General features: G+C 52.9%; 2 protein-coding genes across 5 annotated transcripts; both read left to right on the forward strand.

Moving 5' to 3' along the window:
* The first annotated feature begins 1,285 nt into the window (after window positions 1-1,285).
* ORMDL3 (ORMDL sphingolipid biosynthesis regulator 3) lies at window positions 1,286-7,670 on the forward strand. Of its 4 annotated transcripts, XM_044248067.1 has the most exons (5): window positions 1,286-1,408; window positions 1,925-1,963; window positions 4,658-4,857; window positions 5,537-5,688; window positions 6,103-7,670. In XM_044248067.1, the coding sequence occupies exons 3-5, from the start codon at window positions 4,684-4,686 to the stop codon at window positions 6,236-6,238; spliced, it is 462 nt and encodes a 153-aa protein (XP_044104002.1). In that variant the 5' UTR covers window positions 1,286-1,408; window positions 1,925-1,963; window positions 4,658-4,683; the 3' UTR covers window positions 6,239-7,670. The 4 variants fall into 4 exon arrangements, with proteins under 4 accessions (XP_044104002.1, XP_044103999.1, XP_044104001.1 ...); XM_044248064.1 differs by lacking the exon at window positions 1,925-1,963 and having other exon boundaries at window positions 1,358-1,408; XM_044248066.1 differs by lacking the exon at window positions 1,925-1,963 and having other exon boundaries at window positions 1,366-1,408; window positions 4,663-4,857.
* A 3,102-nt stretch (window positions 7,671-10,772) lies between these two features.
* On the forward strand, window positions 10,773-18,894 carry GSDMB (gasdermin B). The gene is given in 5 exon segments (XM_044250231.1): window positions 10,773-10,962; window positions 13,340-13,449; window positions 14,235-14,335; window positions 14,337-14,403; window positions 18,633-18,894. Coding segments are annotated over 5 exon segments (612 nt in total). The 3' UTR covers window positions 18,777-18,894.
* Window positions 18,895-19,778: the final 884 nt, after the last annotated feature.

Genomic DNA, 19,778 nt, shown 5'->3' on the forward strand with positions numbered 1-19,778 from the left:
CAGGTTTCCACTTGCTTCCTACTAGGTGCCTCTGGGAGCCCACTCCAGGTTTGTGATGACTGTTTCCTGGCTGTCGCCTGGAGAAGGGCAGGTGAGGTCTCAAGGAAGTGCTCCACAGTTTTCCTGGGCCAGCATTCTCCCTTCTGGCCCCTCTCATTCATTCAGGGTGTGTTTACGGCCAGTCAGTTGGCATGTCATGACGTCATCTGACCCTTCTCTTTGAGCCCTGCCGTTCAGAGTGGACTTAGAAGCGGGTGGAGGCAGTGTAAATGACTCAAACAGGGCCTTTTTGGTAACATGGAGAGTGGGACTGACCCAGGAGACCTCAAGGCCATTTAGTTCCACCTCCTATGGTATAGCTTCCTACAATGCAACAGGTGCTTTACTTACATTCTTTTGAATGTAGGTAACCTTGGAGGTGGGGTTTCACAGGGGTAGCACTGGAGGTCAAGATAAGTTATTTACAGGGGTCATGCTGCTGGTGAAAGAGAGCCTATGTTAGGCTATGTTAGGCTAGCCTGGCAATAAAATCCGTGCCTTTGCCTTTGGGGCATGTGGCCAAGAAAACTGTGGCCCAGAGAGATGGAGCCTTCCACCCAAAGCCACACAAGCTGACCAGAGACTAGAACTCGGGCTCCTATTTATCATGGAGTCTTCGCAAGACATGTGGCTTCTTCTGATGCCTAATGTGGGGAGGCCGAGGATGTGAGCTGGCGAGCTGGCTCAAGTTAACTGAAAGGCAGCCAGGCTTGGGACAAATGCTGTCCATAGGCTGCATTCTTGGCCCTCCAAGCTCTGCTCCTAACTAATGTCATGAGAAGCCAGCTTCCATGAGGGTCTGGAAGGGCAATGAACCCGGCTAGTCTGTTTCTCGTGAGGCCAATACATGGCCAGGGCAGAACCAGCGAAACATAGTGAAAAAACTCTGACATGGGATCAGAATCTCTAGGACCCAGCAAGAGCCTATACCAAGTCACTTAAAACTCTGAATTTCCTGATCTCAAAACCAGGCAAGAGTAAACCGCGCTTAAATGCAAAAGCAGGAATTGCTACCCGCCAAAGGAATACCATCTGATACTAGTTTCGCGTGCTACTGAAACATCTGGCCCTGTCGCCCCAGCAAGGCCAAGACAGCGGCGAGGTAGGGGGAGACTACAACTCCCAGGAGGCACCGGGCGGACCCGTATGCGGGCAGAGGGAGAAACTACAACTCCCAGGAGGCACCCGGAGGGCCGGCTCTAGGCGGTGACGTTGCGGGGCCGGCGCGGGGCGCTGATTCGGCCGAAGCTGCCAGCGGGGTGGCTGCTGCCGCGGGTTGTTACAGCTGCTGGAGCAGCACCGGCCCCGGCCCGGCCCCGGCCCCGGCCCCGGGCACCTCTCCTGGGCCCTAGACGGCCGGCCCTGTACGGTGAGTCCGGGCGAGCGGCTTCGGGGTGGCCGAACCGGGAACCTCCTCTTGGGGCTAGAGGCGGGGCGGTAAAGAAGGTGGGGGCTGCTGGGGAAGCGCCCGGGCTAGAGGGGACCCGGGCAGGGTGAGCGGAGGTGGGAGGGGGTGCATCAGCCGAGGGGCTGCATCAGCCGAAGGGATGCCCACAAGGGAGAGTGGGTGTGGAAGACCGAGTCTGGGGTATCGGGAGGAGTGCTTGGGCTGGGGGAGGGGGCGGGGAGAGGCTTGGGCTTCGGGGATAAAGGTTTGGCTGCCTCCGGGGCTGGGTGAACGCGTGGAGGTGGGGGTGGGGCTACGGGCCGGGCCGGGCCGGCCCCGAGTGCGAGGTCCCAGGCAGGGGAGCATAGCGGGAGGCCCCTCTTTGGCTTGAGGTACCGCTCCGAAATCTCAACAATAGCATAGACTCCACCTCCTCGTTTCACCCCCTTCCTAGTTAGTAGGGGTTCGCCCCGGTACTCGCCGTCTTTCCATTCCCAGGGCCCTCGCCATTCTGGGAGGCTGGACCAGAGCTGAGAGGTGAGCGACTGTGGCCCTGCGGGTTGGGCGGTGGGCAGACTGAGAATGGCATTGTGGAGTGCTGCCAGGGTCTCCCCGTTGGACTTGGATGTTTTGTGCTCCTCATCTAGAAGGCGAAAGGCTTGCTGCTTAAAGGACTGCCTTTACTTGGGGGGAAAGAATAGGAAGCGCTCACCTGGCAGCTGTCCTGGGGAGCAATGTGGCCCGGGCTTAGGTGCCAGACTGGCAGGCTGGGCCAGGATATTTGTGTGCGGAGCCGGGCGGGGGCGGGGTGGGGGGAAGGAGTAAAAAAGAGCTATCAGCAAGAAAGTAGTTAACAGAACAGAGTTGCTGCAGGCTTTGGTTCGAGGCAGGTTATGAAACCACATCAGGCACTGCCATGGCAGCCACCTGCCAGCTAGGGCAACAGAACTTTTCGGCCTCAGCTGCTGTAGACTTACTCTGCCTCTGCCAGGTTCTTCTCCCTATTTCTTCCCTCTGGGTGCGGGGCAATTTTTTGTTTGTTTGTTTTTTTATGAATGGAAGTGGCATGTACACTTAGTCACACAAACCTCTTAGGAGTGCTTTCTGGCTGCCAGTCGTTTCCTTAGTTTCTTGATTTCTTCTGTCTTTTGCGGGGGTCTTCTGGGATTTCTGCTGCGGGGGCAGCTGCTGTTCGGTCTTCAGGAATACACTTCTGAGGGTACCAGTTAGATCCTAAGTCTAGGCCCCTCCTAGACTCTTTGATCTTCACTGAATGCTCAGCAAGAAAGAAGTGTGGGGTGATCTGGGATTCAACAAAGCCATTGGTACTGCTGCACAAGATATGAGGGACAGCTACAGGTCTCTGCACTCCTACACCTTTGTCTGTCTAGTTTAGGGAAAAGTGGAGAGGGACAGCAGTTTCTGATCAGACTTGGGGAGCTCTATGTTTCTCCTTAGTCAAAGTGCTTCAGAGGCCTTATTTATTAGCCAGCTCCCCACTGCCCCAGGCTTTTGCATAGTAAGCGTCCCAGGAGCCGTGTTAGGGCAACTAAAGCTCCAAGGCCCTGCGAAGGTAAACAACCAAGCTAGTCCAGGTTTTCTAGTTCCTTGGGTTTCTCTTAGGCCCAATTATCCAGCCTAATGGGCTGAGCTGATAGACCCTGGGAGCATTACTTCTAGGATGCACCCTGGGCCATCTCACGCATGTTTGCATGTCGGGAAGGTGTGTTGTGGGTCCCGTTTCCCCTGAGGTCTCTTAGCTTGGAGCTCTCTGAGAAGAGGAAACTTGTTCTCATTATTCTGGAAGTAAGGAACTGATCCTTGAGAATGCTGGCTCCCACACAGGCTTGGCTGTGATCCTAGCCAGAGATAGATAGCAGCTGAATCTGAGGGGGTTTGTTGCAGCAGCGTGAGGGATATGGCCTTCTGGGTACTTTCTGAATACCCCCTTCCAGGACCCCTTTCTGCACCCCCAGGAAAGGTGGGGTTGTTACCATGGTGATGACCTAAGGTTTTTATCAGGCAGGACACTCCCTCACCTAGGGAGGTGAGTCTTTTCCCACCTCCTGCTGGTTGCTGGGCCCTTGGGGATCTGGGGACAGCCCAGCTCTAGACAAGGGGCTGCTCGTTCCCCTCCTTATGTGCATCCAGGAATGCAACTGGGTTGTATTGTTTCTGGAGCATCACGAGCAGCCCTCCTGGTTCCTTGTGCTGCAGGGCTTCTGCCACTAGAGCTGGGCAAGGGAAGGCAGATGCTGGGAAAAGAGGCTGAGGTGAGGCTGGGCTGGGCAGGGAGGAAGGGGGGTAGGAGGCAGGCGGCAGGTGTGGTGTTTGTGTCCTAGGGAGGGGAGTGTTGATACGGGTTTCAGGGACTTGAGAGGTGTAGATGTTGGCCACGTTCTCCATCCTCGCCCCTCCTATGGTGGGAAAAGGGCCCTGGTGGTTTGGCAGCAGAGCGGGTGGCATCCCAAGGGTTAGCCTGAGTGGCTGCCAAATGGATAAAACATCTTGCATGGGTTGTTTTGTGTCACCAAGAAAGAGGCCTCCAAGTCTGGGCAGAGGTTGTCCCTAGTCTGTTGTCTTCACTTTTCTTCTTTCTCTCCCTCTTTCCACTCTGTCAGTTCTCCTGGGTCAGGTTTGGGAGAACCCCAGGATGGGAGAATTAGGGGAGAGGATAGAAGCAATGACCCCTATAAATTGCACCTGCTTCTGCCTGTTCTCGCAGGCTCCACCCCCTTTTGTTCATTCTCATGGTGCGGGGAGCTCAGAGGTTGGAGATGCCCCATATCAGGCCCTCAGCAAGACTATCCAGAGCGCTTATGTTGTGTGATTCTGAGGGGCCAGGCCTCTTCTCCTCTCCCCCAGACCTTGTGGGAAGAGGGCCCTCATGGGAATGCTCTGGAAGATGAGATTGGGGAATAGGCAGTGGTTTCTTTGCCCTGGGCTGGATGCCTCTTGATGACCTATCCACCCAGGCAGTCCCAGTGCCTGGAGGGGCACCGTCCAGATCTGCCGACGTGTGGGGCGGCCTGGTGCTTATCCCAGCCGAGCAGTGGGAAATGAATGGAGTTAAGTCCACATGGCCCTTCTTGGGCCTCTTCGCTGGAGAGTCAAAGCAGCAGAACGCCTGGAGTTCAGGGAGAGCAGAGCCTCTGTCCCTGCAGGATGTGGACGGTATGAGGGGGCAGGGAAAGCGGTGTGACCTGTCTCACCTGTGCTGCTTGTTTGCAGAGCAGCGGCAGGAGAGGGGCGGCAGGATGAACGTGGGCACGGCGCACAGTGAGGTGAACCCCAACACGCGGGTGATGAACAGCCGCGGCATCTGGCTGTCCTACGTGCTGGCCATCGGGCTTCTGCATGTCGTGCTGCTCAGCATCCCCTTCGTCAGCGTCCCTGTGGTCTGGACCCTCACCAACCTCATCCACAACATGGTGAGGGCCTGCCTGCTGCCTGCCCAGGCTCTGGGGGCTGAGGAGGGGGAGGAGCCCCCTCAGCTGTGGGCCAGATGTCAGGGTGACGTGCTGACAACATCTGTCCCCGGACCCCAGACCCAGCCGTCCTCTCAGTCTCCCCGCAACTTCTGGGTTCCAGCCGTATGCACTCTGAGGACGAAAATCTGCGGATCTATGCACATCCCCAGGATGGAGTGGCTTGTGGACCTGGAGGGAGGGCCACTGGGACCTGAACTAAGGGCTCCAGAGGTGCCCAGCCTGGCACAGAAATGCCCTTCTCCCAAGCCCAGATCTCCAGCCATCTTCCACTCCGGCCCCTCCGCTCCCGCAGCCCCTGCTTGCTCGCTTGTACTCTGACAACCAAGCAGGGGCCATCAGCTCATCCCCGCCTCTCTCACACTGGGCCAGATGGGCATTTCTGCAGCTAAGTTCTCCCCATGCCTTATCCTCATGCCAGGCCTGCCCTCTCACCCAGTGGGTCCCCTTTGTCTCCTGCAAGGCTCCCAGTTGCTCCATCCTGACCTCCAGCCCACAGCCCTCTGCCCCGCAGAGGGCAGCTCCACGTAGTCCAGAGCACACTTCTTTGACTGGGGTAGAGGAGCTGAGCTGGAGGGCCTTTTGCTGTTTGTGACCTCTAACAAAGGCCCCTCCCCCCCAGGGCATGTACATCTTCTTGCACACGGTGAAGGGGACACCCTTCGAGACTCCGGACCAGGGCAAGGCGAGGTTGCTAACCCACTGGGAGCAGATGGACTATGGGGTCCAGTTCACAGCGTCTCGGAAGTTCTTAACCATCACCCCCATCGTGCTGTGAGTGCCTTGAGTAGAGAAGGATGCCAGCATGCGGGCCAAGGCCTGGGGATCCCTGGGCCCCACCAGGCTTAAACGTGCCCCCAGATCTGGCTTTGGCATGGGAGTGAGCAGAGGAGGGGAAGTTGGAGTATCCCTGAGTCCTCTGCTGGGCTCGGGTCTTGCACCTCCCTGGCCCTGTCTTTCACCAGATGGGCCTTCCGGCCTGCAGTGATGTCAGCCCGCAGAGCTGGGGTCATGCAAGTGGATTGGGTTGGGAGGGACCTCTCTAACTGCGGCGATCTTGCCATCCTGCTTCTGTTCTGTTCCCATAACTCCTTAGCTATCAGGGATCTGCCCCTCCCCACCCAGGAGTGAGGGAAGAAGGGCTCCTCCAAACAGAGTCTTATGCCTCTTCCCAACCTTCCCACCCAGGTACTTCCTCACCAGCTTCTATACCAAGTATGACCAGATCCATTTCATCCTCAACACCGTGTCCCTGATGAGTGTGCTCATCCCCAAGCTGCCCCAGCTCCATGGCGTCCGGATTTTTGGAATCAATAAGTACTGAGGGCACAGCCCCGTCCCCTGCCTGGCTGGCGGGGGAGGGTAGAAGCCTGTGCTGTGATGCTGAAGACAGATGGAGCCTCTGGATCCTGCTAGAGATGGGGGTCGAGCCTCTGGGCCCTAGTTTGCCCCCTCACTTCTCCTGGTAGCTGACTTGAAGTAGCTTGTAGTGGGGTTCGGGTGGGCCCCCCCCAGGTCTCTGACCCTTTCTGATATTTTTGATCTTTTCTTTTTGCCTTTTGGATAGAGACTTCGTGGGGGCAGTCATGGAATGGGCTGGGCTCCCGGCTGAATGCAGACCTGTGAGGTTGGGACAAGAGAAACCCCTGCTCACTTGTTCATCCTCAGACTGCTAAAGCACTTTAACCCCTGCAAGGGGAGCAGGGGGGACGGTACAGCTTCTCGATAGTTTTACTTTAATTCTTAAGTCTTTAGGATGACACTCAGTGCGTGCTCGTACATGTAAAAGCAAGCGCGTGATGGTGCCCCATCCTTCCGGGTGGCGGACTGTCTATTGAGTCTTGTGCTTTTGGCAGCTCCTCTACAACCCACCCTGGGTACTGGATTGGAGTGGGGAGGGTCAGGAGAAGGTGGGTGGGGCTGGGTGGGGCTGGCCTGGACCCAGAGGTGAGGGGGCCGTGGCTGCTCTCACCTTGGCCCTGGTGGAGGTGGGGAGGGTGGTTGGGGCAGGGGTGGGGATGGTGAATTGAGACTTGGAAGAAGGGGCCACATAGCAGCAGAGACTGGTGTCAGGGAGGAGGATGGGGATAGAAGCCAGACCTAACCTTGGTCTTTGGGAAGTGGTCAGGTTGGGGGCAGGCTCAGAGAGTTCGTTTCCCCTTGGCCTGGTGGTGATAATAGGCCCGGAGGCTGTGGGGGGTCTAGAGCTCCTGAGTTAGCATGAGGGGTGGGGAGGGGTGGAAGAGGCCTGTGAGTCCTGGTCAGCACAGTTTGACACTGCCTTGTGCAGTGGTGTGAGGGGCGTGGGGGAACTGGGACATCTGAGTGGTCGGGCCCTTTTGCAGCCTCCACCTCGTGGGGCTCTGGGGCCACCCCTAAATGGGGTGGGCGGGCCACAGAATAGCAGATGGAGTCCGTAGTGACCCACGGGCGCTGTCTCTTCAGCCTGGGGGCGGGAGATGCGGGGCAGGAGCCTGAGTGTGGGCTGGAGAGGAGCTGCCTTTCACCCTTTCCAATCTGGCCAGGGTCTGTGTTACTTTTGAAAAGGAGTGGGTGCCCACGCCCCCTCCCAGGCCCCTGAGGGAGGAGGGAAGCTCATTGGTCCCGTTTCCTGCCTCCTGGTTCCCCTGCTCCCCACCCCATGTATCATAGGGAACTTTCACCTTAAAATCTTTCTAAGCAATGTGTGAATAGGATTTTTACTCCCTTTGTACAGTATTCTGAGAAATGCAAATAAAGGACAATGTGTTCCTGTTTCCCGTGAGTCTGGCCTCTGCTTCCTGGAGGGCCCCGGGGGAAGGGGCAGGCATTTGGGCCGAGGCTCCCACTGAGGGCAGTGTGGGAGTGAAGGGGACCCTCTGCCTAGGCTCTGGGACTGCCCCTCTTCCTGGTGCCCTCCCCTGACAGCACCAGCCTGAGGGGCTGGGAGGGAACTGGCAGAGGGAACAGCAGGCCAGAGGGCAGAGTTCTCTGTGACCTGGCGTGGCCGTTCCTCTGTCTGAACTTACGCCTCTAGTCTGCTGGGGCTGGCTGAGATGGGCCGTGCTGGCAGAGGGATGACTTGTGCTTGGCCAAGAAGGGGGTCAGTGATTTGTGAATGAAGATGGAGTCGCAAGGGGTGCCCAGTCCTTTTTTCAGGATGCCCTCCCCTGTTCTCACTTCTCTTCCCTGGGAGGTCTGCATTTCCTCCTGGCCTTTCCGTCTTCAGGGGAATCAGTGCTTCCTTTCCTCTTCTGGAAGCATCCTTGGGGTAGGGAAGATGTAAGCCTCCAGGTCTTGTTTAGGCTCACGGGTCCAGGAAAGGAGGGAGTCCTTTAGTGAAGGAGCTCTGGTCTTTGAGGTTCTGGACCTTTCACTGTGCGCTCTGCAGTGACCTGTGCTAGTCCGGAGATAGGTGTGAAGGCCCAGGTAGAAGGGAGGAGCCGCCTGGGGTTGTTGGGGCCTCTGTCTGGCACTGCCAGCGGCAGCGTGCTTGGAGTGGGTGTTGGGAAGGGTGCAGTGTCTTTGCCCAAGTCCACCGAGTGAGGCCTGCACAGCGCTGGGGGTAGCCAGTCGGCCACCTGGGCCCATTCGTGAGGGTGGGGGAGCCCTGAGAGCTTCCGTGCACTGGCAGGAGCGCAGTCAGGGTGAGGGGCTGGCGCTCAAATCCTTCCCGGCCTCAAGGCCCTGCTTCTCTGAGCTTCAGTTTCTTCCTCTGTGGTGGGAGGATAATCCGGGTCAGGGCTGTTGTGAGGATTATTAGCACAACACCTGGCACTGGGTAAGTACTTAGTACAGGGCAGTCACATTAGTACTATTCCTGTTGTCACTGCCACGATCCTCTCCTTAGGTGTTGCTTTGAGGGGGCCCAGAAGACAGGCAGCCTCACTCAGGTGGTTATCTCTGAGGACTGAGGGGTGGGGGCCCAAGGCTTCTTCCTGGAGAAGAAGGTAGGCGAGAGGACAGGTGGCGGCATCTCCGGTGCACCATCCTCTGGCCCAAACGCACCTCGAGTACGTACCAGGTGAATATATAGACATCTCTCCCTCCGGCTCCCTGAGTCCAAGAGGGGGAAAGACTTTCTTCCCTCTGGCTTGACCTGCCTCTGGCCAGATCATGGCTTATCTGAAGGCCTGAGAGGTGGGGCACCTAGCCCTACCCCAGCTTTCCAGTTCTTTCTGTTCCCTTCCTAGGGGGTTCCTGAGACACACCGGGCCAGCACCTGTGCAGAGATCTTACAGGGGATTTCCACGGCCGTCATTCCTGGTGAGCAGCTGAGGTGAGTGGAACCCTAGGGTGGGCCTCTGGGCCCCGGACACTGCCTTTCTGGGCACCCAGAAGAACTTCCAGGCTGGGAGTGAGCTGAGAGCTGGCCATCATGATGGGTGAGTAGGTTCCTGGGTGAGCCAGAAGGGACTTAGAGGAAAGTGGCCAGAGGAAAGGGACTTAGAGGGAGGGTGGGGAGGTGAAGCCCAGAAAGCTTGGGAGGTGAGTCCTGGCCCCAGGAGGAGGGCAGAGGAGCCTGAAGAAAGGGAAACAGATCTCAAGAGGAAGAGGTGGCAGAGGGGCAGAAGGGGAGAGAAAGAGAAGGATTTGGCAGGGGTGCCTGGGTGGCTCAGTTGATTAAGCATCTGACTCTTGATGTTGGCTCAGGTCATGATCTCAGGGTTGGGAGATTGTTCCTTGCGTTGGACTCTGCACTCAGCAGGAAGTCAGCTTGAGATTCTCTCTCCCGCTCTCCCTCTCCCTCTGTCTCTCTCTCAAATAAATAAATACATCTTAAAAAAAGGATTTCTAGACATCATGGTGAAAACATCTTCAGATGAGTGAGGACAAGCAGTGGGAATCTGACAGTATCCTTTCTTACCGTTTGAATGTCTCTAGTGATCTTTCTGAGGGGTGCACATAGTGATGGGAATAAAACCTGTTTATACATGGGGAAAAAAAGAAAAAAAAGAGGATTTGGAGGTAAGAGCACCTGAAGGGTCCAGTGTGCTGGGGACAAAGAGCCGCCACTGAGTAGGAACAGGGAAGGACCAGCTGTATGTATCAGGTTGCACTGGTAATGGGCCTATGGAGGGTCCCGCAGGGGAGCTAGAGAGGAACAGGGGCCAACTGTAGACCAGGAGTGGGTGAAGGGGAGAGTGGGTGGGGGAGATCCCCCAGATGCGGTTTTGGGATTCATTTTATTTTACCCAGAGTAAGGGGACCCTTCACAGGCTGACCGTTGACTGAGGGGATCGGGCCTAAGGATGGGGTGCTATCCAGGGCACCCACCCCCAAGCTATTCTTACACTCCATCCTTTCTCTCTTATTTCTTTCTGAGGCTGGCTTACCACTGTCTCATTGGGAAATGGTTGGTAGGAGCACCCGTCCCTCTGCCTTCCAGAATATGGAGGCCCAGAAGGCGGAGCCAAGGGAAGAAGTAATCATTGGGGTTGGCAGGGTGAGGTCTGGCAGCCATGTCCCTCATCCCTTCCTGAGTCCTCTGTTCATCAACACTGGTGGGGCTCTGGCTGGAAGATGGTGGGCCTGCCTTCCTAGCCCTCAGGCCCCTCTGAGCAAAGGGGCAACTCGGCTGTGGGAGATGTGGAAAACAGGTCTCGCTCTCCTGTCCATTAGGGGTAATCAGTGCTCCATCTTTGCTCCAGAAGCGTTCTATAAAGGACAGAGGAGAATCTGGCATTTGTGATGGTCACCCTCCTTAGTGTGTAGTAACCACCTCGCCTTCTAGGAACAGGGAAATTAAATAATTCAAGTCCTGGTCATTCTAGAACTTTCGGACCCCAGGATGCCAAAGGTAGATTTAAAAATCTGAACCAATATACCCTTCTCCCAAACTGATATTAGCTTCTTTTTCTCCAGTTGGTCCAGGCACAATGTTCAGCAGTTTTGAGGAAGTCACAAGAGTTGGGGTCCAAGAGGTGGATCCTGGAGGGAATGTGATTGCTGTCGGAAGCATCCTTGACGCTGACAGATTTCACTGCTCTTCTCTGGTGAGGGGGAGGAGAAATTTCTGGGGATATCAGTACCACAGGATAGACCTCACCCAAGAGGAGAGAGGGGAGGGTAAAGGGCTGCTTGATAAACTGGGTTCTGGGCCCCAAGGTTAGCATGAGGGGGTAAGAAATGGCCAGCCAGGAGACTTTGCCCACTCCTGCTCTGCCACGCTGTCACCGCTCCATTGCCAGCAAGCATGGCAGCCAGTCAACAGAGAACTTGCACGTACTAGAACCTCTATGCATGTGTCCATACCCCTCAGTTTAAGAAATGCGCAAAAGATGTTAACTAACTGGAATTTAAATTAACTGGAAAAAATGCAAAAAAGAAATGCATGGGGAGAAAGGAATGGTGGGGGGGAGTGGAAATTTATTTTTATTGGAAATTATTCCTAACTTGTCTTCCTTTCCCACGTTTCCGCTTTGTAAATAATTCACTCTTAAATTAGCTGAGGTCTTCTGGTGTGTTTTATGTTTATCATTTCGATGGATAAATAAACAGAGGTAGTTTGCTTAGTGGTTAAGGAAGGACACAGGCCTTAGAGCCGAGGGCACCTGGTTTCTAAGCCTGACTCTGCCTCCTGCTGGCTGGGTGACCCCTGGACAAGTTGCTTTCTCCCTCCAGGTCTGTTTCCTCCTGTGTCAACTTGATAAGACTGTTGCAAAAATCCAGTGAGGTACATAAGGAGAATCATTTGTCACAGTGGCCACGCGGAAGGAGCATTCAGTCAAAGTTCAGCCCCATCCTTCTGCTGTGGGCTGTTACCTTCCTGTTCCCGGGAGATCATGACCGAGTGGGTGACCAGAACTCCCTAAGGGCTTGCAGGATTTATAGAGGAGTCTGTTCCATTCCCTTGCCTCCAACTCAGTTTTTTTGGATTTCGGAAGCCCCAGGGGAAGTGCTGTTGAACCCTCACTGGGAGACTTCAGTGTCTCACACCCGAGGGTGAGGACTTTCCGGCTCAGACATCTCTGCGGCAGCCCTTTTGGATCTCACCCAGAGATGGAAAAGAACCTAAGGATTCCACTGTACCTCTGAGAGCCAGTGTCCCATGCCATGCCGTAACTGCCGCTATGTGACCAAGAGCAGGGCCCAGATTACTTGGGAGACGGTGGGCCTTTCCACAAGGGGAGTTTTGTTAAGCAAGTGAGGGGCTTCAGGCAAATTTCACAGTTATGGTTATCGGGTATCCATGTTCAAAGACTTGAGTTAATTCACTGAGAAGCAAATTGCCAAGAGGCAATTTTCTAAAAGCTGGTTCTCAACAAAACAAAACAGAACAAAACAAAACAAAAAAACCCCAAACAGTTTGCTAAATGACCAGTTCAAGGAAAACAGAAAACAAACAAACAAAAACCTTTAAACTAGGATTCATATGTTTTGCCATGATCGTGTTATTCTCCAGGGACAGGGAAAGTGTTTAGTACAAAAAAAATCCGACTAAGTCAGTTAACTTCCTATAAGGGAAATGCTGTCTGTTTGCATAAAAAATTCAGAGGCAAGGTTTCTTTTTTTTTCAAAAAAACCCCCACAAAACCATGAAATAAAGATTTCTTAAAAAAAAAAATTCAGAAAAAAATATTCAGAGGCAGAGGTGAAACCAAACTTTAAAAAAAAGTCCTTACAAATGAAAGATTATTTATTTTTTAACTACATGGTGCTGATGTATGGTTAAAGTGTGCATAGGTTTTTGGTTTGTTTTGCTTTCCTGTTAACTAAACTCCACATACTTTACTCTGATTATCTTTGTGCTTACCTAAGATCCTTTTTCTGTTCCAAGATCTCATCCACGTTACCTTTAGTTATCTTATCTCCTGAGGCTTCTGTTGGCTCTGACAACTTCTCAGGCTTTCCTTCTTTTTGATGACCTCGACAGTTTTGAGGAGCACTGGTCAGGCATATCGTAGGATGCGTGTCTACCTGAATTTGCTTGATGTTTCTTTCTCACGGCTAGACTGAGGCAATGGGTTTTGGAGAGGGAGACCGTAGAGGTATCACTGCGTCATAGCAAGGGATGTGCCATCAACATGACTTATTGCTGTTGGTGTTGACCTTGGTCACCTGGCTGATGGGGTGTTTATCACGTTTCTCTTCTGTAAAGTTAGCCTTTTCCCCCCTTCCCCATACTATACTGTTTTTGTGCATAAGGTTTCATTTTTCTTTCCTCTTGGACAAAGTACGTGCAGTCTTGTACATTGCTCAAGAAACAAATGGGCCCCAGACGTTAATGTCACACATAAAGGGCAGATTTGAGGCACTATTTCCAGTTCTGTCACGTTTCCACTAGTTCCAAAATGCATTTTTCTTTGGAGATCCAGCCCTGCCCACCCCCATCCCCCCAACCTAGCAGTGGAAGGTCTTTCTCCTCTGTAGTTTCACATCTAGAAGTTCTGGGAGAAAGACACTTGGCCTGGCAGGACCTCCACACAGGCTCCCCTAACCCCAGTGCAGCAGCTGACCTGGAAGCCAGGCCCTTATGGAGGTGCCTTGTCAGTCTGGGCAGAGTCCATACAGATGGGCGACTTTCCAGAATTGCTTGACTTTATACCTACACGGGTTCGCACAAATGCCAGAGACTAGACTCTGCTTAGTTCTTATTTCCCAACTCCTAATTCTTTAGCTTTAGTTTTCCTTGTCTCATCTCAGCCTCATAAATAGTTAAATAGTACTAGCTCACACTGAGCTTTTAGTATGTGTGCAAGGCATTTCGCTAATAAGCACTTGATTGTTTTGTTTTAATTTCCTCAAGTTCATGGGGAATGAACTTGTGTTTTGTGTTTTATTTAATTTCCCTTGTTGTTTTATTTAATTTCCTCAAGTTCATGGGGAAACTGAGCCCCCTGGGTGGCTCAATGGGTTAAGCCTCTGCCTTTGACTCAGGTTGTGATCTCAGAGTCATGGGATGGAACCCTGCATCAGGCTCTCTGCTCAGCAGGGAGCCTGCTTCCCCCTCTCTCTCTCTGCCTGCCTCTCTGCCTACGTGTGATCTCTGTCTGTTAAATAAATAAATAAAATCTTTTAAAAAATAGTTTTCTCAAGTTCAGGACGTAGGTACTATTAGCATTCTCCTTCTATGGATGAAGAAACAGATTCAAAGAATGAAAGTGATTTATCTGAGGTCATTTGGTAAGAAGGTAGCAACATGGGTTCAGACCTGGGATTTTGTAACCCCTTGATGACTCCTGGTGACCTCAGTGTTTCCTGGGAGCCTCAACTGGATGGCCTCCTCAGAAGGGAAGGGGATTGTGGAGGGGAGCCCAGGGTGGGGCTGCTCTAGGGAGGCTTTTCTGGAGAGATCTTTTGTGTCAGCCTCAGGATGACCTTTACCCTTCTCTTTCCAGAGAACTCCAAAGGCTGAGTTCCAAGTTCTGGACATGGTAGACTCAAAGGGAATGTTGACAGTGAAATTACCCAAAGAAATAACAATTGTAGGGGCCTTCCTGAGTCAAGATACTGGAGACCCAGATACCCCAACAATATCTGGATTCCCTTGAGCACAGGGAGGCTGGAGTTGGGCAGCATGGGGAGGGAGAGGGGGAATTCCTGTTTTTGGGCACCAGGAGTGTTTGAGGTAGAGGTGTCCTGGCTGGTACAGCCCCTCACGCCATACCCCCAACACCTCCCAGAGCCCTCTCCTCACTCAAGCCTGCCCTCTTCTTCCCCCTTCAGAAAACCTCCTCATTCTATCTGGATCAGCCTCCAGGAAAACTTCTGACACCTCCAACTCACTCACATCCTGCTACCCTCCAGAGTGACTGATGCCTCAGAGTTGACCAAAACCTGCTGGTTTCATGAGGCCACTCTCCTTCGTTCTCCTACCGAGTTGCCCAGATCCTCGTTTTGTACAGCTTCACTCTGCCTTGTGGCCAGCCAAGCCCCCTCCCTCAGTGGCATAGGAACAGCTTGTGACCGTGACCGCCCGGGACCGGCTTTATCAACCTCTCTGTGTTTATCCCCAGCGCACAGTAGGTGCTCAGTAAGATAGCAGAAGCGAAGTGCAGTGAAATCAAAGCCCCCCTGCGCAGAACTTTTCCTGCACAGAAAGTGCCAGCACCCCACCTCAGGCGCTGACCAAGTGCCACAGAGGTTCTGATGGCCGGGGGCACAGTGCTTTTGAGGGACTTATAGGGATATGGCCAGCCTTCCCCTGCAGCAGCGATTTTGTTGGTGTGGGTGTTTTCTTTCCTAGCTGAAGATGTCGGAAAGTGTGGAGCAGCTCAGTGGAGGAGACTCAACCTTGCTCCAGGGCTAGCCCTCCCCAGTATGGTGAGGCCTTTGGTTTTCCCTTTTTAGTTCAAAAGTGAAATGCTTACACTGAAATTTCACTGGTCCTTTGAACTACCCCCACTATCAAAGTGTTGCTGGGGAGGGGCGTTTGGAGTTCTAAGGGAGCTCAGTTTCTTTCTAGAGTGCCTGTTGTTTCTAGAATGAGGCTCTGTGGGGTATGTATATAGAATTGGGGGGAGGCTATTAGGTAGAGGTGTTTAGCAGAGGCAAGGATGTAGGTCTTCCTGGAGGGTCTTTTGGTTGCAAATTGGGATGAAGTTCTATCAAGCTGTTTTTACAGGCTTCTGGAGCCCAAGGCTGTGGACAATGTGGCCAGGTCCAGGGACCAGTGTGAGGAATTGGAGCCCCATCTCAGAGAGGTGGGTGTTATGGCCTGGGAAAATGCCTGTCTCAGTGCCATGGGAAGGGCCATGCTTTGGACTCATACAGACTCACACAGACTTTGCACTTATTAGCTGTGTGGCCCTGGGCCATTCACAACCTGTCTCTAGACCTGTCTCAATTTCCTTATGAGAAATGGGTGCAGTTCTGCCTGCATCATAGGGCTGTGGTGAGGGGGCAATGAAATGACGTGGGAAGTCTCTCCTGGTGCTGGCACCCCATAATCTTCCAGAGATGCTTGTGAGTTCCCTTCCCACTTCCCACCTTCTTGCCCCCACCGTGGGGACAATGAACTAGGATGGGGTGCCATGTGGCTTGGTTTTCCAGCTTCAGAGGCCCTCGGTCTCAAATAGGAACTAGCTGATGGAGAACGATCAATGGCACTGGCAGGTGGGGCTCCTGGGATCCTGAGCTCTAATCCCCGCCTCCTCTCCCTCCAGGAAGCAGAGAAGATGACTACCTACTTTGCTGCAATCAGTCCTGAAAAGGAGAGCAGACCTGTATCTGGTGACAGGAGACTCTGGAGATGGCAAGGAAGGAAACCCTGAAAAGGGAACAGCATTGTATACAGCAGAGCTGGAGGAGCACAAGGTTAGGATCCTGGGAGGCAGGGCCTATGAGAGAACCAAACCTTGGCCCACCTGCAGTAGGCCAGGGGTGCCAGCCCAGACCCCCGGCTCTTCAGGTCTTCTTCCAGACTTCCCTGAGCAATCTCAACTGCTCCTTGGCTGCGTTAGGCCTTCTCTTCTTGCCCCAAGAGAGCGTGTGTGGCATTGCTAAGTCCCTCCACTGTTATTCTCCTGTGATGCCCTGTTTTCATTTGCTTCTCAGAGTTTCTCACGGTTCATAATTACATGGGGATTTTTGCTTATTGTCTGCCTCCCTTTCTGAGAGACAGGAAGGCAGGAGCCACAGCGCCTGGAATAAAAAGGTCCTTAATAACCATTTATTGAATCAACAGTGGAAACAACATGAGTTTTGGGGTCACGTGCAGGTTCATATTTCAGCTCTGCTCCTGTTTTAGCTGTGAAACTGGCTTACCTACTGGTCCTTTTCTTTCTTTTTTTTTAAAGATTTTATTTATTTATTTAACAGATAGAGATCACAAGTAGGCAGAGAGGCAAGTAGAGAGAGAGAGAGGAGGAAGCAGGCTCCCTGGCTGAGCAGAGAGCCCGATGTGGGGCTCGATCCCAGGACCCTGAGATCATGACCTGAGCCGAAGGCAGAGGCTTAACCCCCTGAGCCACCCAGGTCCCCCTCTTTTTTTTTTTTTTAAAGATTTTATTTATTTGACAGAGAGTGCGAGTGCCCGCCCTGTGCACTTGAACGGGGGAAGGGACAGAGGGAAAGGGAGGAGCAGACTCCCAGCTGAGCAGGGGGCCCAACTGTGGGTGATCCCAAGACTCTGGGATCATGACCTGAGCCAAAGTCAGATCTCATCCCCCTGAGCCACCCAGGCGCCCCCACTGATCTGTTTTTTCAGTTTTCTCATCTGTAAAAGTGGAATTGTTTGGGAGATCTAGCAAGATAACCTGCAAAGCACCCAAGGATTAATCAGTATGAGCTTTTTTTTTCTAACACCAAAGGTCAGTGACCAACTCCCTAAAGGGGGTCCTGGGCTGTCAGTCCTCCTCAACATGGGGAGAATGAGTAAGCAAGATGTGGTGGGGGCAGGGTAGGTGAGGATAGGTTCAGCTAGGCTCTGCCTCAGTCTGGAGGGGCCCTGGTGAGCTTGAAGGTGGGGGGGAAGTTCCAGGGAAGGGGGAGGGTTCAGGGCTGCGTAGGAAGTCTGAGGCTTCTTGCTCAGATACCCAGGATTTGCCCCACTATAACCCTAATCCTTCCCTAGCTAGAGGTGTTAACACCTGTCTCTTTCCGAGTTTGTTTTCATTTTTTGTTTTGGTGAGGGCCAGGGTGTCAGGACTGGGGAGAGACGTGAAAGAGGAACTTACAGAGAAAGAACTTGTCTTTCTGAGAACTGGTTCTCTTTCTCTTTCTGGCACTAGTTTAGATATTTGTTTCTTGGGCAACACAAAATCCTTTCCAAAAGGTGAGTGGCTTCAAGGCCTTCTGTTCATCATTCCAGAATGGGCAAGGATACTGTTTTTAAAAAGAGGATAACAAATGGCCCGGAATTATACAGTTCTTAGGTTGAGCATGGAATAGGGTGCACCCAGGGGTGGGAACCATAGTATGGGCAGGAAGAACCCCCTGCGTGTTGGAGAAGCAGGTTGGATTGCATGTTGGCCTGGGGTTTCCAGGCTCTGACAACCTTGACTTGCTCTGTGTAGGTCAGTATGCTGGGTCCTGGGGTCCCAGCCCTTACTGAAGGCTGAGAGGCCTGGGAAGCACAATTAAAGTTCAGTTCTCACATAGCACTGGCCGTGAAGAGACCATTGGAACTGGGAGTCAGAGAGATTCAGGGTCTTGTTGTGGCTCTGCCACTCACACTCTGTAACCTCCTAAGCTTTGGTTATCCTGACTTTCACACAAGTGGGTTAGACTAGATGATTCCTGTGATTCTGAATGTGGCTTCCTCCGGAATTTCAGAGTCTTCCCCTGGATCCCAAAAGAGCTGTACTGCCTAAGAGGCCTTCAGTAGGGGTTGAGGGAGGTCTAGATATGGTAGAAAATTCAAGAAACTTCCAGAAGCTGCAGCATGCACTTTGAATGGCAAGGACTAAATAAGTTTTGATTTCCTGGAGATGGAGAAGAATTTGGGGTTGGTACTAGACTGGGGGTGAGCTGGGAAGATGGAGATGGGGTTAGCAGGAGGCAGTGATGGTGGGTGTCTAGGAAGAAGGATGCTTTTATTTTAACAGGAAAATATTAGAAGAAGGAAAGAGACAGAAAAGTGGTCTCATGAAGTATGGAGCCTTCGTGATAATGGAACTTGTTGGCTGGGTAGGTCGAGTTTTTGTGTTTTTTTTTTAAAAGATTTTTATTTATTTATTTGAGAGAGAGGGAGACAGAACACAAAGAGGGGGAGCAGAGGCAGAGGGAGAAGCAGACTCTGTACTGAGCAGGGAGCCTGATGCAGGGCTGGAGATCATGACCCGAGCCAAAGGCAGCTGCTTAACCGCCTGAGCCACCCAGGCACCCCAGGGGTAAGTAGAGCTCTTAATTGCTGTCTCTACAGGGAAGTCCTTGAGTTTAGAGGATTTCAGAAATGTGAAGGAGAAGGACATGGTGAGGGGCCTCTAGGATCTGACTGAGAAGGAATAAAAAGATGTGCTAAGCTGCCTCAGAGGGCAATTGCCACTCTACTAGAGTGGGACTGGTGTCATCTCGCCCATTTCCTGCCCCTAGGCTTTGGAGGTCCTGATCTCTGGTGACCTACAGATGGAGGGTCTAGCAGGTCTTCTCATGAGTAGCTTTTTTAATGCTGCTGGTTCTTGGTAAAGGCACATACAGGATCCATTCTGGATATCTCGGATGCTTTGATTAGTGAGGAGGGATGTGGCTGTATGCTGATGGAGGAATTTCTGAGCAGAGGGGTCTGTGGGGATTCAAATCCTAGGAGGAAGGGGGCATACATTGCGTTTTACATTTTGTGCAGGATAGACCCTCACATTTTAGAACCTTGCCATTTTCCCCAGGCCAGGGATTAGGGGGTACCTACTCTACCTCCTGGCACAGTCTGACTAAGCCTAAGAGGGGAGCAGGAGGCACAGCAAGAGCCCATTTGGAATAGTGCTCATCTGTCACTGCCAGGGGCCCTCTGGAACCTCCTTCTGATGCTTGTCTCGGGGCTGATGAGACACTGAAGCCCTGTCCCACTGTGTGCTTGTCCTCTCTGCCAGCCACCCTCTTCACCTTCTTTTTTGCCTCCAGAGCTGAGGAGCAGCATCATGTGGCTGAGGCCCTAGAGAGGGGGACCTGAAGGACCAGGGAAGGACCAGGGAAGACAGCCTGGGCTGAGGGCCAGGGCCAGTAGAAGTGAATACCTGTGCTCTCAAGGGACTCAGAAGACCCAAGGACAGTCTTTCCTACTTATCATGCCACTTTTTCCTGCAGATCCTGAAGAGTCTTATATTCTCTCAACAAAGTGGCATGATAATTTACTACATCTGCCAGGGCCCAGGATTAAGAAGTGTGGCCAAGTATTTGCCATTTCTAGTATGATTCCTTGTACCTAGCTTTGCAGTCTGGTGTGTTTCTTTCCAGGTAGAATCTGTCCTGAAGCAGAACTGAAATGAGCAGCCCCGTGATGTGGG

This window comes from Neovison vison, chromosome 5, assembly GCF_020171115.1.
Source record: "Neovison vison isolate M4711 chromosome 5, ASM_NN_V1, whole genome shotgun sequence".
NCBI lineage: Eukaryota > Metazoa > Chordata > Mammalia > Carnivora > Mustelidae > Neogale > Neogale vison.

Bases quoted from the DNA above. Each gene is read 5' to 3' on its own strand.
- ORMDL3 (XM_044248067.1), top strand. From the start codon at position 4,684: ATGAACGTGGGCACGGCGCACAGTGAGGTGAACCCCAACACGCGGGTG. The intron at 4,858-5,536 runs GTGAGGGCCTGC...CCTCCCCCCCAG, and splicing joins CCAACCTCATCCACAACATG to GGCATGTACATCTTCTTGCA. The intron at 5,689-6,102 runs GTGAGTGCCTTG...CTTCCCACCCAG, and splicing joins ACCATCACCCCCATCGTGCT to GTACTTCCTCACCAGCTTCT.